Source organism: Protopterus annectens, chromosome 9.part0, assembly GCF_019279795.1.
Source record: "Protopterus annectens isolate FY-2018-M chromosome 9.part0, PAN1.0, whole genome shotgun sequence".
Lineage (NCBI taxonomy): Eukaryota > Metazoa > Chordata > Ceratodontiformes > Protopteridae > Protopterus > Protopterus annectens.
Window position 1 is genome coordinate 610,221,089 of NC_056743.1, and position 13,685 is coordinate 610,234,773.

At 38.5% G+C, this 13,685-nt stretch overlaps 1 protein-coding gene across 1 annotated transcript in view; it reads left to right on the top strand.

Moving 5' to 3' along the window:
• The first annotated feature begins 5,412 nt into the window (after positions 1–5,412).
• Positions 5,413–13,685, top strand: part of LOC122810885 (macrophage mannose receptor 1-like) — a 180,624-nt gene continuing 172,351 nt past the window's right edge. Inside the window, exons 1-2 of the mRNA XM_044082428.1 lie at positions 5,413–5,493; positions 5,593–5,952. Coding sequence (XP_043938363.1) covers positions 5,457–5,493; positions 5,593–5,952 — 397 coding nt within the window. The 5' untranslated portion in view covers positions 5,413–5,456. The remainder of the gene's footprint in view (positions 5,494–5,592; positions 5,953–13,685) is intronic.

A 13,685-nucleotide genomic window follows, 5' to 3' on the forward strand; every position in this document is an offset into this window, starting at 1 on the left:
CTAGGTTAGGTTGTAATTAGTCTTTTGTGGGAAGGAGAAGACAGAATAGACCAGAAAAGTGGAGGCTAGCCAATAGTATGAAGAAAAGGGCTGGCCCCGGTTTCACAGATGTGCAAGTCTACAGAAACAATCAGGAAAGGCAGTAGGTGCTCTGGACTTGCTTGTTTTCCACACCTTTTTTCTTGAAATAAAATAAACCACTTTTACTGTGTGGAGGCATACATGAATGGGGCATGCCTTCATTGAAGGTTGTGCGTCAGGGCTGGTAACCTGGTACGTAAAAATCCACTACCAATCATTAGCGGACCGGAGTTCTGCTGTGGCGACCCCTAACTGGGAAAACCCGAAAGACACAAAACAAAACCAAGTAGTATGTGCGATTTAGGAAGACCAGAATTTATAAGAGAAAGGGTTTAGTAGTAGTAGAAAAGCAGCAGGGCTTGCAAATAGTTAAACAGCATATAAAGGAGGACTACTGTTAGGAAGTACAGAATTAGGGGTGGGAGCTAACATCTTGAAACAATCAGGAAAAGCAGTAGGTACTCTGGACTTTCTTGTTTTGCATACCTTTCTTATGAAATGAAATAAACCACTTTTAATGCTTGATTTTGCATTTTAAGTTTTATTTATTTATATATGTGTGTATTTATTATGCCACATGTAAATATATACAGAAAGATGCATATATGTGCACAGAGAGAGAGAGAGAGAAAGAAAGAATAAATGACTTAAATATATGTCATGTTAAAATCAAGTTCATATCAATTATAAAGTAAAACATAAAAAGTGTTAAGACAGTTATCTTAAGAACCACAGTACTTGAGCTTTTTTCATTTATATTTTTTTATAATTCATGACCAGTAGTTAAGAGATTAGTGTCACAAGTCAATCATCATATATTAACTACAGATGGCATGTGTCAGCAGGGTTGGGAGGGTTGCCTAATGGTTAAGGTGTTTACCTTACAAACACAAGGTGCAGAGTTTGAGTCTCACAAGGCATAATTGGCTAGGCTTAAAATGGCTCACAAGGGCAGTTAGCCTAGTATTAATCTATGAACCTATGCACATTAATAAATCTTCAGGTCTGATTCTTTGACTGCAACCATTGCTGAATGTGCATACATTTTTCTCCATGCCCTTTATCTGGCAGTAATACTTTCTCAGTATCCTTAAATCTCATTTCAGTAATAAGGTTAATTGCGTTTCACATGTTTGGAACTTCATGTCCCCATTGTATTACTTTCTAAACAAACTGCACACTTGACTCCCCATTTCCAAGGCATTTCTCTGAATCCTGCTCAATAGATAAATATAGGATTTTTGAGGGCAGGATTTTACATGAAGGCATTGGAAAATTTGTGTTTTCTTTTAGATGCCTGAATTCAGGTTTCTGCAATGTTCATGGTTTCAGTTTCTCATGACATTGTCTTTACTCATACTGAACCTGATACATGGTGACTGATAACAGCTGATTATCACAGAGATATTGGGAAAAGGATGGATCCATTGAGATGTAGATACGATATAAGCATTTACAGTATATGTCAACAGGAGGCAAAGTGCACATAACCTGCCGTCTCTGACTGAAACACTTAGTGAAACTGGACATGCTCTTCAAAACACAGCTCTCTTTCACAAACAGAATATAAAATGGTGCCCTCGTATGACTAAATAAATGGCTTAGCAAGAGAACTATAAAAAAATAACTGTTCACTGTGGATGGCTAAGTCAGGAAAAACAGTATTAAGAAACAAAACATTTGCCACTTTAATTAAAGAAAAGTTGAACTCTTACTCATAATAGATTGTGTTGTCCTTTACCTGATTTAGTTAGTTAGTTACATGGCTTGCAGGTTGTACTTGTAAATGTGTTTACAAAGTTATTAAGAAACACATTTACAAATAATGGCAGAACACCAGTAACTATAACTCAACTTCTTTGCTGAAGAATTCAGTGCAGTGCCAGAATTAATAGTAGAATAAAGGCTTAATATCAGGAATGCATTTCAGATATTATTTTAATTCACTTAAAATTTTAATAGAATAACACTTTTTGCATCAACATGCATTGCTTGAAGAATAAGAAGTAGAAAACTCTGATGTCTGAATTTGTTAACTGTAATCCTGAATGATTAACCAGCAAATCAAGCTTTTATAAAAGACAGAGCAAGATTATAAGCAAAATCAGGGAGAGTCTGTGAAATCAGGGACAGTGACAGCTATCCATTACTCCTCAATGAGGTAAATAAAAGTGACTTACCCCTGCTGCTGTTTGACAACTCCTAAACAGAAGTCTCTGATCTAGTGTGGCAGTACCAGTATTGCACATAGTATTGCTATTTGCTACAAGTACAAAACTGTTATTGCTTGGCTAATTGTGTGTGTGTGTGTGTGTGTGTGTGTGTGTGTGTGTGTGTGTGTGTGTGTGTGTGTGTGTGTGTGTGTGTGTGTGTGTGTGTGTGTGTATTCACTGATGTTTATCTGTGCAGACACCCAGTAATGACAGGACACAAACATTATTCTTCTAGGTATCATTAAAAAATGCAGCTAACAAGTAATTGTATTTCAAAAGTTAGGCATAAAATATATCACAGAGTATTCAGACACTTAGATCTTTACAAGTCTGGGGTCTCCCACCCCCCATACTATATAAATGAATACGGGGGTATCCCTTAATTATCCTTGACTGTGAGGGGGGCCCACAAAAGCTGTTGCTGGTTGGGGAAGAATGAGGAGGAAAAAAAACATATTAAGTTTCTGATTGCACTCATTAACCTCAATAGAGCTGTGACATGACCCTGTTAGGATAAAGCTTATAATAACCTCTGCTGTCAGTCTCATCCATTCTAAAACCAGCTTTGCTCAGATGTGTGCGTACCAAAAGCTGCTTTATATTATGGTGGAGGGGGGCTGGGGACTGTGTGGTTATTACTTTAATTTTTATCACAGTCAAACCTTAGAGGTGTGCACAGAGGAAGTCATTACAGCTTGTATGTTTTGGCTGAGGACAGTGTGGGTTTCTTTTATTTTTCTTATAGACCTCACAAGTGTACAAACATGGCTACTATAGCTTGTGTGGGGACAGTGCACTGTCTAGGAGCAACAAAGTAGAATACATTACTGTGATCATTAGTCTTTTCACATTCCAAACAATCACACATCAGGCACATATAAAGGTGGCTGCCTTTATGGGGGTTAAGGCTGAGGAGGCATGCAATGTATATGTATGACAGCAGTCTCATGAACTATATGAACATGGCAATTTTAGTCTCTGCTTTCGTCCCAAGCTAACACCAGAAAGATGTATGGACAATGACTGTCATTTTTTTAGGTGGAGCTATGGAATCAGGCAATAGTCCCAGATAAAATTTGTGTATCCTCACAACAATTGGCTTGTTAGTTTATTGTGACGTGCTATTTTGTGAGCTTTGAACATTAAGCCTTATGAATAACTTATGTCTTCTCTGAAAGAAAAAAAAACTGAAATTCTTTTTCTACTCATGTTTTATGTTTAAGCCACCATTGGATTAAAAGGTTGAGAAAATGCTCTGAAATTCACCCCATAGTATCTATAACCATATGGCTTCTTGGGCACTGGCTTATTTTAGTTATTTCTTAAATGGTTATTACTGTGCTGTCTTAGTCAGGAAAGGTATTTTGAAAGGATGTAAGAAAAACTAAAGCTCAACAATACTGAATTTCTTTCTTTAATCATAATTTTTGTTCAAGCCATCTTTGAATGAAAAGGCTGTGAAAAAAGAAAAAAGTAATGTGTATGGAATGGTGAGCCCAAGATAGGGAGAGAAGGGCTGGTGTGTGTGTGTGTGTGTGTGTTTTTGTGTGTGTGTGTCAGGTAGCCTAGGACACCATATCACCCAAGTCCAGACCTGTATATAGAGTTGTTGTAATGTATCATTGCTGCAACTATATGCTGATAACTGTAAATTTCCATTTGTGCAATGGCAATGGACAACCACAGTGTGGTACATAGGCCTGTTGTAGAGCATTGTAGCTATAGGTCTGTCTCTGCATACTACTTCTAAAAGTTTGTAGCATGAACTAAAAGGTTGCTTAAGGAGTGTTAGTGACAGAGTGATACTTAAGACTAGAAGTGGGTATGCGTGCCACCAACTTGACATTTTGGGGGCCCCCAAAATGCTAACACTATCCCTGAGCACTGAGCAGTATTTTCAATGCAAGGCATTATTATATTATGCAAAACCATTTTCATATAGAGAGGTTGAAAGGAGCTCTTGCATTATGCAAAAACAAATTCTTGGAGATCTAGACAATAGTGCTATTTCCGACACTGCAAAGTGATAAAAGCCTCAGTATTCACTATAGGAAAGATCAGATCAGAATTTGGATGTCAAATTAAATTTATCCTACTGAATTCAATATGCATGTATGTATTTTGTTCTTCAGTGTGTGACATGGACTGACACAGCATTGTCAAACACTGTATATTATGTAATTATTTGCATCTCCTTTTGCAGTTTTATTCTTCGTGCTGTTAAACACATTTAATCACCACAGCAAAAAAGAAAATAATTTCAGCATAAAATTACTAAGATATTATCTCGTCATGTCAACATAATAATTTTATATTGTTTTATATTTCTGGTTGTATCTAGTGTTCAGTACAGTTGAATGATACAAAGTCACAACAGAAGTGTTGAACATTCAGTGGTAAGGATACAAGCAGTTTATAGTTAAGACAGTAAAAATCAAAACTTACTGAAAACATTGTGAAGATATTTTTGCAAGGGATCTCCCCACACCCTGTATTGATTGATATGGCAGTGTCTATGTGCCCCACACCTGATCTACTAAGATCTATGTGCCTATGGATATGGGGAATCCTCTAAGGTATTGCAGTCTCAGAACTAACATTATAAAATGTACTCCCATTTTGTTTCCACTTTTGAGTGTTGAGCATTTCTGTGATAAATTGTGACAAATTTCATCATTTGCTCCCCTATAGCACTGTGAATAGAAAGTAGTTAAATTGTACAATAACAAATCTCCTAGTGCAACAGTTGTCTGTGAATTAAATTATAATAAATTTCACAGAATATAACATTTCAGGAATAATTTTAATTTGAACACGTTTCTTTTTTTTTATTAGTTAACTTTAACTTACATGAGAAGTGGTAAAAGCTGAAAAACGTGAATTGCAATTCTTGGGTATAAAAGTGTATGTGTGCGTATGTGTATATATATATATATATATATATATATATATATATATATATATATATATATATATATATATATATAATCTTGGTAATGTAATCATTTTGTGAGCAATTTTCTAAACTGTCTACAAAAGAAATATTTTTAACAATATAAGTCTGTCTAGATTATAAATATTGTATTATAACCAGCCTTCTCTTTACATTTCAGCAGGGAAAAACACACGTGTTGTGCTTTTTATCTTGGATTGCCTAAAGATATGACAAGGATCAGTGTGCTTCTGTATCTGTCAGGAGGTAACCTAAGTGTTAATGTCTATAACAGAAATAGTAATGCATTAGTGTTCATTATGATTCAGATCAAAAGGAATAAATTCAATTTTTATTATTTTGCAGCTCTCAATTTTTGTCCATCTTTGCTTTATCAGCATTATGTTTATGTGGCACAATCTGTGACCTGGTCCCAAGCTCAGCTGCACTGCCGAACCTATTACAAGGACCTCTTGACAGTAGAAAGCCAGAAACAACTGGACCTAATTAAAAGTGTCTGTAATGGTGCATATTTTTTCGGTGTATGGATAGGTTTATATCGCAATACCAGCACTAACCTTTACCAGTGGTCCAATGGAGCTCGTTTCATGTACTCAAGATGGATTCCTGGACAGCCTGGGCAGGACAGAAACATGTGCACTGCCATGTCATCACTGTGGCAAAACCTCCCCTGTGGCAATACATATTATTTTGTTTGTTTTCAAGGTAAGGATTTAATAAAACTCATCAACAGCATTATCCAGTAGAAATATTTTTAATACTTCAGAAAACGCAATGCAGCCATGACCAATGGGAAGTCTTATCAAATATTGAAAGTAATGTATCAGAAGGCAGTATAAGTACTTCAGTCTTATAAAATATTCCCAGGGTTTCAGTAATGCTTACACTAAGTATACATCATTCTGAGTGAACAGACAACACAAGCATAACTCACATCGTTTTCCTACTAATTTTAATTTTCCTACTGATTTTCTTGCAGCCTTAAATACTGAGTGAGATTCATAAAGGTTACAACAAAGTGTACCCTACATGTACACTTAGTATAATCTTTCTGAGTGACAAAAAAGTACAAAATCTGGGGTAAGGATGTTCTTGAATATAAATTGTGTGTACTTAGTGTAGGAGTTAATGAATCTGGCTTAAGGGTTCTCCTGTAATAATGCATTTATTTTTATATTATATATATTGTTTTCCTAGTGAACTGGCTATGATGTGATAAGGGATACTTCCCTGGACATATATACATTTAGTTTTACTGGTTTCTGCATTTGTATAATTTGCATTATGAAGTATTGAATCTAAGTCATAACAAAGCAAAAAAAAAAAATCAGTGTGACATACTGCCCCACTTTATTAAGATATTAATTGTTCCCTTCTAGAAGATAATTTATTAGTCATTGTATTTTTTGGATATTGTTTTTCCCAGCAATACTGGCTTTGATGACGTATTGAAACATGTATGTAAATTGTTCTGTTCTCTACTTGTGTTCTTTGTATTTTCAAATACTTTAATGTATGACAAAAATATGAAAAATGTACACTTTTAAGAGTTAATGGAATTCTCTTTACATTTATTAGATGTTTTCTTTTTCCTACTAATATCAGCTATAAGATATGGACTACTTTTTGGCATGTGTGTAAAGTGTTCGCTTCTGGCATTTGTATCCTGTGTAAACTATTAATTTCATAATGAGGATGGAGGGAGACAGGAAAGGTCATTAAGAGACTCCTCACCAGCCAATCATCTCGTATTTAAGAGCACTAGGATTGAAATGAGGTTTCTGAAGAGTTTAAGTCTTATTCCCAAGGAAACCTAATCCTTAGTGTTCCTTACTCACCACAGGGAGCAAATAAGTGCTATAGTATTGACTAGTACCACGTTATACTATATTGTACGGTAGTTTGGTTAACATATCCAAACAACAGTGTGCTTAACTCTGTTCCTGTTACAGCTCTGAGTGGTTGTTTTCTTAATTCTACTGGTTACATGGACAACATTTTGACAAAACCATACTTTAAATTTTATACAAATAAATGCTCATATCTCTGAATACGAAAGCTTTACTTAAGAAGTATAAAAAGCAATATTATACATATTCATTGCATTCAAAGTCACAATACACAAAGTAACTTTTTTTAGAATGTTTTGTTCACATCTTTCAGTGCATCAACAACTGAACTGGAATACATACTGTTAGCATAATTTTTGCTTAACAAATTAATATTCCTATGAGGCCAGAGGGTTCCATTCATGTTGTATTGCTGTTGGGTCATTTACAAAATATGACAATTGTGACTATGTGCATACTAATTCACCACTAGCTGAATTAGATGACAGATTTGGTGACAGATTCAGTGACAGTTATGTAAAATTTAAGCTGATGCCTTCCAACACCTTGTACCAAACATTGTTTTATAACGTTTAGCAAAAACATGACAGACAATAACAGATATTTAGAGGCATCACTCAGTTGGTCCTACAGGAACACAAGGGCTGAATGAGTTAAATAACATCCTTTTCTGAGATATCCTTTGTTAAAGCCCTATTATTACTTTCTTTTAGCATTCTTTCAAAAGATAAACTACACTTTACAGCCAAAAGCTGTATTTAGAGGCTGTGATAAACACAGAAAAATTAATTGTCATTATAAAGTGATTACTTCATTTTTTGCACAGTTAAACTAATTTGTAAGTCTGCACCACCCACACCCATATTATAGGTTCATAGGTTGGTACTAGGCTATCGGCCCTAGGGCCTATACAAGCCTAGCCATAACAATTCCCTGGATATTTCTTCCCACGGTATTTACTTCCCTAGACCCCTGTCTAGCAGGGCGACTGACATGATCCCCGGGGTGAATTTCCTATCTCCCATCCAATTGTCAAGGTTCCTTTTGAAGAGGGTTAAGGAGGCACTCTGCTTGACATGTATTCCAGAGTATGGGAGGTCTTTGGGTCGGGAACCTATTCCTCCAGCATGTTTTGTTCATTGTGATAACAAGGTTTAGATCCCTGGAGCGTATGGCTCTGAGGGATTGGGATTTCTTTAAATGGAGCATGTCCAACAGCTCATGGTTATAAAGTGATTACTTCATTTTTTGCACAGATAAACTAATTTGTAAGTCTGCACCACCCACACCCACATTATGGTTAGATTGACCCACTAGATGCACATCTGTCTCAAGTTCATGAGCCACTTGTAGATATGCGAGGACACTATAGGATATCTGTATATTTCATATCCTAACTAAGGAATTCCTCTGCAAAATAAGTGAAGAAAATGGATAAATAACTCTAAAGGCAGATATGGATCAATAGCATTTAATATAAAATAGAAAACTCCCTATGAAAGGAGTATTGCACTCCCAGTATCTGAGTTAAACAAAACTCATTTGGAATCATTTTCTCTAAATTCTGTAGTGTTGCAAAGTACACTACACATCTTTCATAAAATATTAGGATGCTTTGTTGTAGATTTCTAGTTGTTCTCTGCATAACCTTAGAGAAGATTACAGAAATTTTGCCATTTCTATTAATCAGCAACACACCGCACACTTTAGGAAATGCAGGGACTAGTACTTTCCTCTGACTAGACTTCATTACAAACTCGGATGACGTGGCTTGCAGTTCAAACAATTACCTTTGAAGAAGACTATGAAAAAGAAGAAACCTTTATTAATTTTATTATTATTTTAATATTCACTGCCACTACATTTTTTCTAAGGGTACACAAATGAGCTATCCTGTTAAGAGTCTACTGCAACAAGTTTAACTGAAGCTACTCTGTTAAGAACAAAGCTATATGCATGCCTGCCCCTTTATTGACCCCCTACCCATGCTCAAGGTAGAATTGCTCTAGCATTAGTAGCCCACAGGAAAAAAAAAAGCATAATGCTGACTGCTGTTTCCCATAGGACATCGTTACTGGTGATACTTCTAATTATGCTCCAACAATGCCTCACTTTTTTAGAAGAGTTCTCCCTTTTTCAAGTTGATGCAACTGTGGAGCTGGTAAATACAAGTTTGAGAGGTAGGGGGTTACAAGGGTGGGTGGTTGGTCCCATGCATAAAACAAGAAAAAAGGATGTTTTGACCTTTTGGATTTTGCTATTCTTTTTTTATCCTTTTGGAAAGTCATTTTTCAAGAAGTTTGCATTTCATGGTAGAATCCGTTTTATTTGCAAGTGATAGCCTGTTTTCATAAACATGATACTGATTTTCATAAGGCTGCTATGGGATGCTAGCTACATACCACATATCTAAATAACTGATAAAATCTGCAAACTGCCTTGGAGTATTAACATACACTACTGTGCACCTGGATGATTCCAGGTATAAAATAGATATGTAAATAATGTGGCCTACCAGTGGCTGCAATTAATAACAGTGCAAACTCTGGCATGTAATGTGTAGAGAAGACAACACTATGTGGAAGTACAACTGCAGATTGTCCCGTCCCCCCTTTAAATAACCACAACAAACACATAAAGACATTTGACGACCTTTATTAAACTCTATTATACAATGAACTTTATACACACAAAACCAACATTAGTTATCTTCCTCAGTAATGATGATCTCAGGTCAGCATCACCACTCACCCTGGTTGAATTTACCTCAGGGCAGTGTACCTACTCACCCTGATACCTCCCCCACCGGGGCAGCGTACCTACTCACCCACATAAAGAGGCAGCGTACCTACTCACCTCACCTCCATACCAAACCATTAACCAATAACCACCTTCTTTAGAGGGGGAACAGAAGAGGACAATCCTGTCCCTCTTCTCCACCTCACATTGCCCACATCTTCCATCCATATACAAAAAAGGGAGGGTGGGAGGGCCACCAACTCACGCCAAATGTGCCTACTTCCTTTAGTCCCTAACACTTAATCCTGTCAGAAGTCCCTCCTTTCCATACCTCACATCCTTACACATCTCCCTCTCTCTTTTTAACCCTTTCACCACCATAATCCCACTATCCTATCCAGCTACAATCCTCACCTTAATTTCTACCTCTATACCCTCCCCACACCCCTTTACCCCTTATTCGCGGGACCGGGACACGTAAGTTTGTCCCAAACTACATTTGTCCCATCCCCTCTTTAAATAACCACACCAAACAGATAAAGACATTTGACGACCTTTACTAAACTCTATTATACAATGAACTTTATACGCACAAAACCAACATTAGTTATCTTCCTCAGCAACGATGATCTCAGGGCAGCATCAGCACTCATCCTGGAAGAATTTACCTCAGGGCAGCATACCTACTCACCCTGATACCTCCTCCACTGGGGCAGCATACCTACTCACCCACATACCTCCTCCACCAGGGCAGCATACCTACTCACCCACATAAAGAGGCAGCGCACCTACTCACCTCCATACCAAACCATTAACCAATAAACATCTTCTTTAGAGGGTGAACAGAAGAGGACAATCCTGTCCCTCTTCTCCACCATGAGCCTGGTCCCAGGCTGTTCCCCCTCCCAAACCCTAGCCGCAATCATATCCTCTAAAAAGAGTTTCAGATGTAAATTAAAACGATCCAATCCTACGTCATTAAGGTGTACTCCATCCGTTCGATACTAAGACTCCTCTATATCCCCAAAATCTCTATGGTGAATGGTATGCAACCCCAAAATTCTTAATTGCCTAGCCAGCCTTTGATTAACACACCTACTGACCCTTTCAATCACCCTATAACTATATGCAGCCCTCCAACACAAATGAGGAACCAACTCTGACCACACAATTTCCATACCCGGGTGCAATGCCTGTAATCTCATCAAATCCTAAAGAATAATGTTCACTAGATTTTAGAAACAATGCCCAAGTCATTGCCACCCAAATGAATGACTAGTATACAAGGACAACCCACCTTCAGTTTAACCCTCTCAAATTCATGCAACAACCCATCCCACCTAAGACCCCTAACACCATGCCAAGTCACTGACCACCCTAGTTGTGATAAACCCAAATCTACCCCATCATCCCTAACTAAAGCACGCTTCTCTGCCCAGTGGATATACGAATGCCCAAAGATGATAATGTGCTTCCCTAAAAGAAAAGAAGAAAAAATTAATAATCAGACCACAACTTATCTAAGACAAAAATGCATTTGAAGACCACCTCCCCACTCTTTTAATCAATTCAAAGGAACTACCCTCTCTAGCTAAACTGAGGCCCTACCTATCCTGAACGAGTGAGCTGCAAACCTCTCTGCCGGAAATCCCATGCAATGTAAAACCCTCCTCAACAACGATATGAATCTACTACTCGACACCACCTTCCCATCCACTGAACAAAAAATCAGCTGATCCCCACTCCCCTTCTGCCTCTTCATAAATTGTTTTGCCCACATTACTGGACAAAGGCAAGGATTCTTGTCACTTTTAAGCACCACCAAACATCCCCTACCCAATTGATCTGTCTTACTCCTCCTTAATGCAATAGTAACCTCACCCTCTCCTATAATGACATCCTTCCAACATAACGAGCCTAACAACTCCGAAATACGAAATGCACCAAAATATAACCATGTACATAACGCACCCCACATAAAGTAATCCGGAGACCCCCTTTGCAACAAACCTAACCCTTTCAACAAACTTTAAATATAACCCTCGTAAGCGGCCATTGAATATCCCTACTCTCCCCTAACCACTCAACATATGCCCTAATGTCCAAGACTTAGTGAAATCCTGCAACCCCGCTACCTTAGCAAAAATGCTAATTGCAGCCAAATCCACCTTAACCATCTGCAAAGCCTTGCCTAGACCCCAAGCATGAGTTACATATCACAGTAGTAATTCCTCCGACCATACCCCTTCCTCTTCTGGCAGCTGCAAAATAAACTGATTAAAATCAGAAAGAGCCCTACCATACACCTTCCTCATAGATGGGGCCCAGGAATGCCATACCAACCACCTGGCTACATCGACCCAAGATTCCACACCTCCTTTGGCAGGATTTCTGGCATCTCCTCCGCCCATGGAACCAACCCTCAAAACCTGTAAAACTGAAATTGGGACAAGCTATCAACAATCTCATTCCTTACGCCAGGTACATGCACTCCTGTAAAAGAAAAATTTATTAAGAGGCTCTGCAAAACCAATCTATGTAATACCAACAATAACAAACCCGACTTAGCCATCTTCTTTTGCAGTACCCTCACTACAGCCATATTGTCAGAGTAATAAACTACACGTTTGCCCCTCAATTGCTCCTTCCACACCACAGAAGCTGCCCATATAGGCATCAATTCTAGAAAGGGCACATCCCACTTCCATACCTCCTCCCAATCCCACGGCCCTTTAGCCGCAAACCACTGTCCCCCAAAATAGGCCCCCATGCCAGCACTGCCAGCTGTGTCTGTAAATAACTGAAGTTCCTCCTGCCCCACCCAGTCTGACTGCCAAAAAGATATCCCATTAAATTGTTGCAAAAACCCATTCCACAACACCAAGTCCTCCCGCACAAGTTGGGTCACCCTAACCCAGTGGTGTTTGCTCTGACCCCCTTTCAGAAAATACGCCACTGACCTGCAAAAAGCTCGCCCTGGGTGCACCGCTCGACAGGCAAAATTCAAAAGCCCAAGCAACTCCATAACTGAACGAATCCGAATCTTATCCTTACCCAACACCAAATGTATAACCGGCCTAAGCCTCTCTATTTTATTGTCGGGTAAACAAAACAGTCCCCGCTCCACACCAACTGTTAATCCCAGAAATTCTAATGCTCTTGCCAGACCCTCCATCTTATGCTGAGCTAATGGTACCCCTAACTCCTCACACATAATCGTAAACTCCCGCAACCCCTCCTGTACTCCTACCCTTCCTTTGCCCACCAACAAAAAATCATCTAAATAATGCACTGCCTTTTGAGTTCCCACTCTCTGCTGCCAAATCCAATGCAATACTGTACTGAACTTCTCAAATGTCGCACATGCCACTGAACAACCCATAGGCATAGCTTTATCAAAGTTGTACTTATCTCCTACTCGCATCGCCAGTAGTGGCCAATCTTCACTCCTAATAGGCAACAATCAAAAGGCCAACTCAATGTCAACCTTAACCAGTCATGGCTCACTAAATTCCCTAATCAGTTTCACTGCATCATTTAAGGAAGCGTAATGCATCCTAGCCTCCTCTTCTGCAATAAAATCATTTACTGAATTCCCTTCCAGATACAAGTGATGTATCACTCTGAATCCCCCCTCTTGCTTCTTTGGCACCAACCCCAAAGGTGACACCCTGTAAGTACTAAAAGGCGGACTGTCAAAAGGACCCAATAACCGTTCCGCCTGACACTCTTTCTCCAGTAAAACCTCCAAGATGTCCTTTTTACCTTGAACAGATCATAAATTCTTGCAACCCTCCCACCCCCTCCCATAGTTGACTTAATACAAGGATTTCAAGGGGGGGGGGTTCC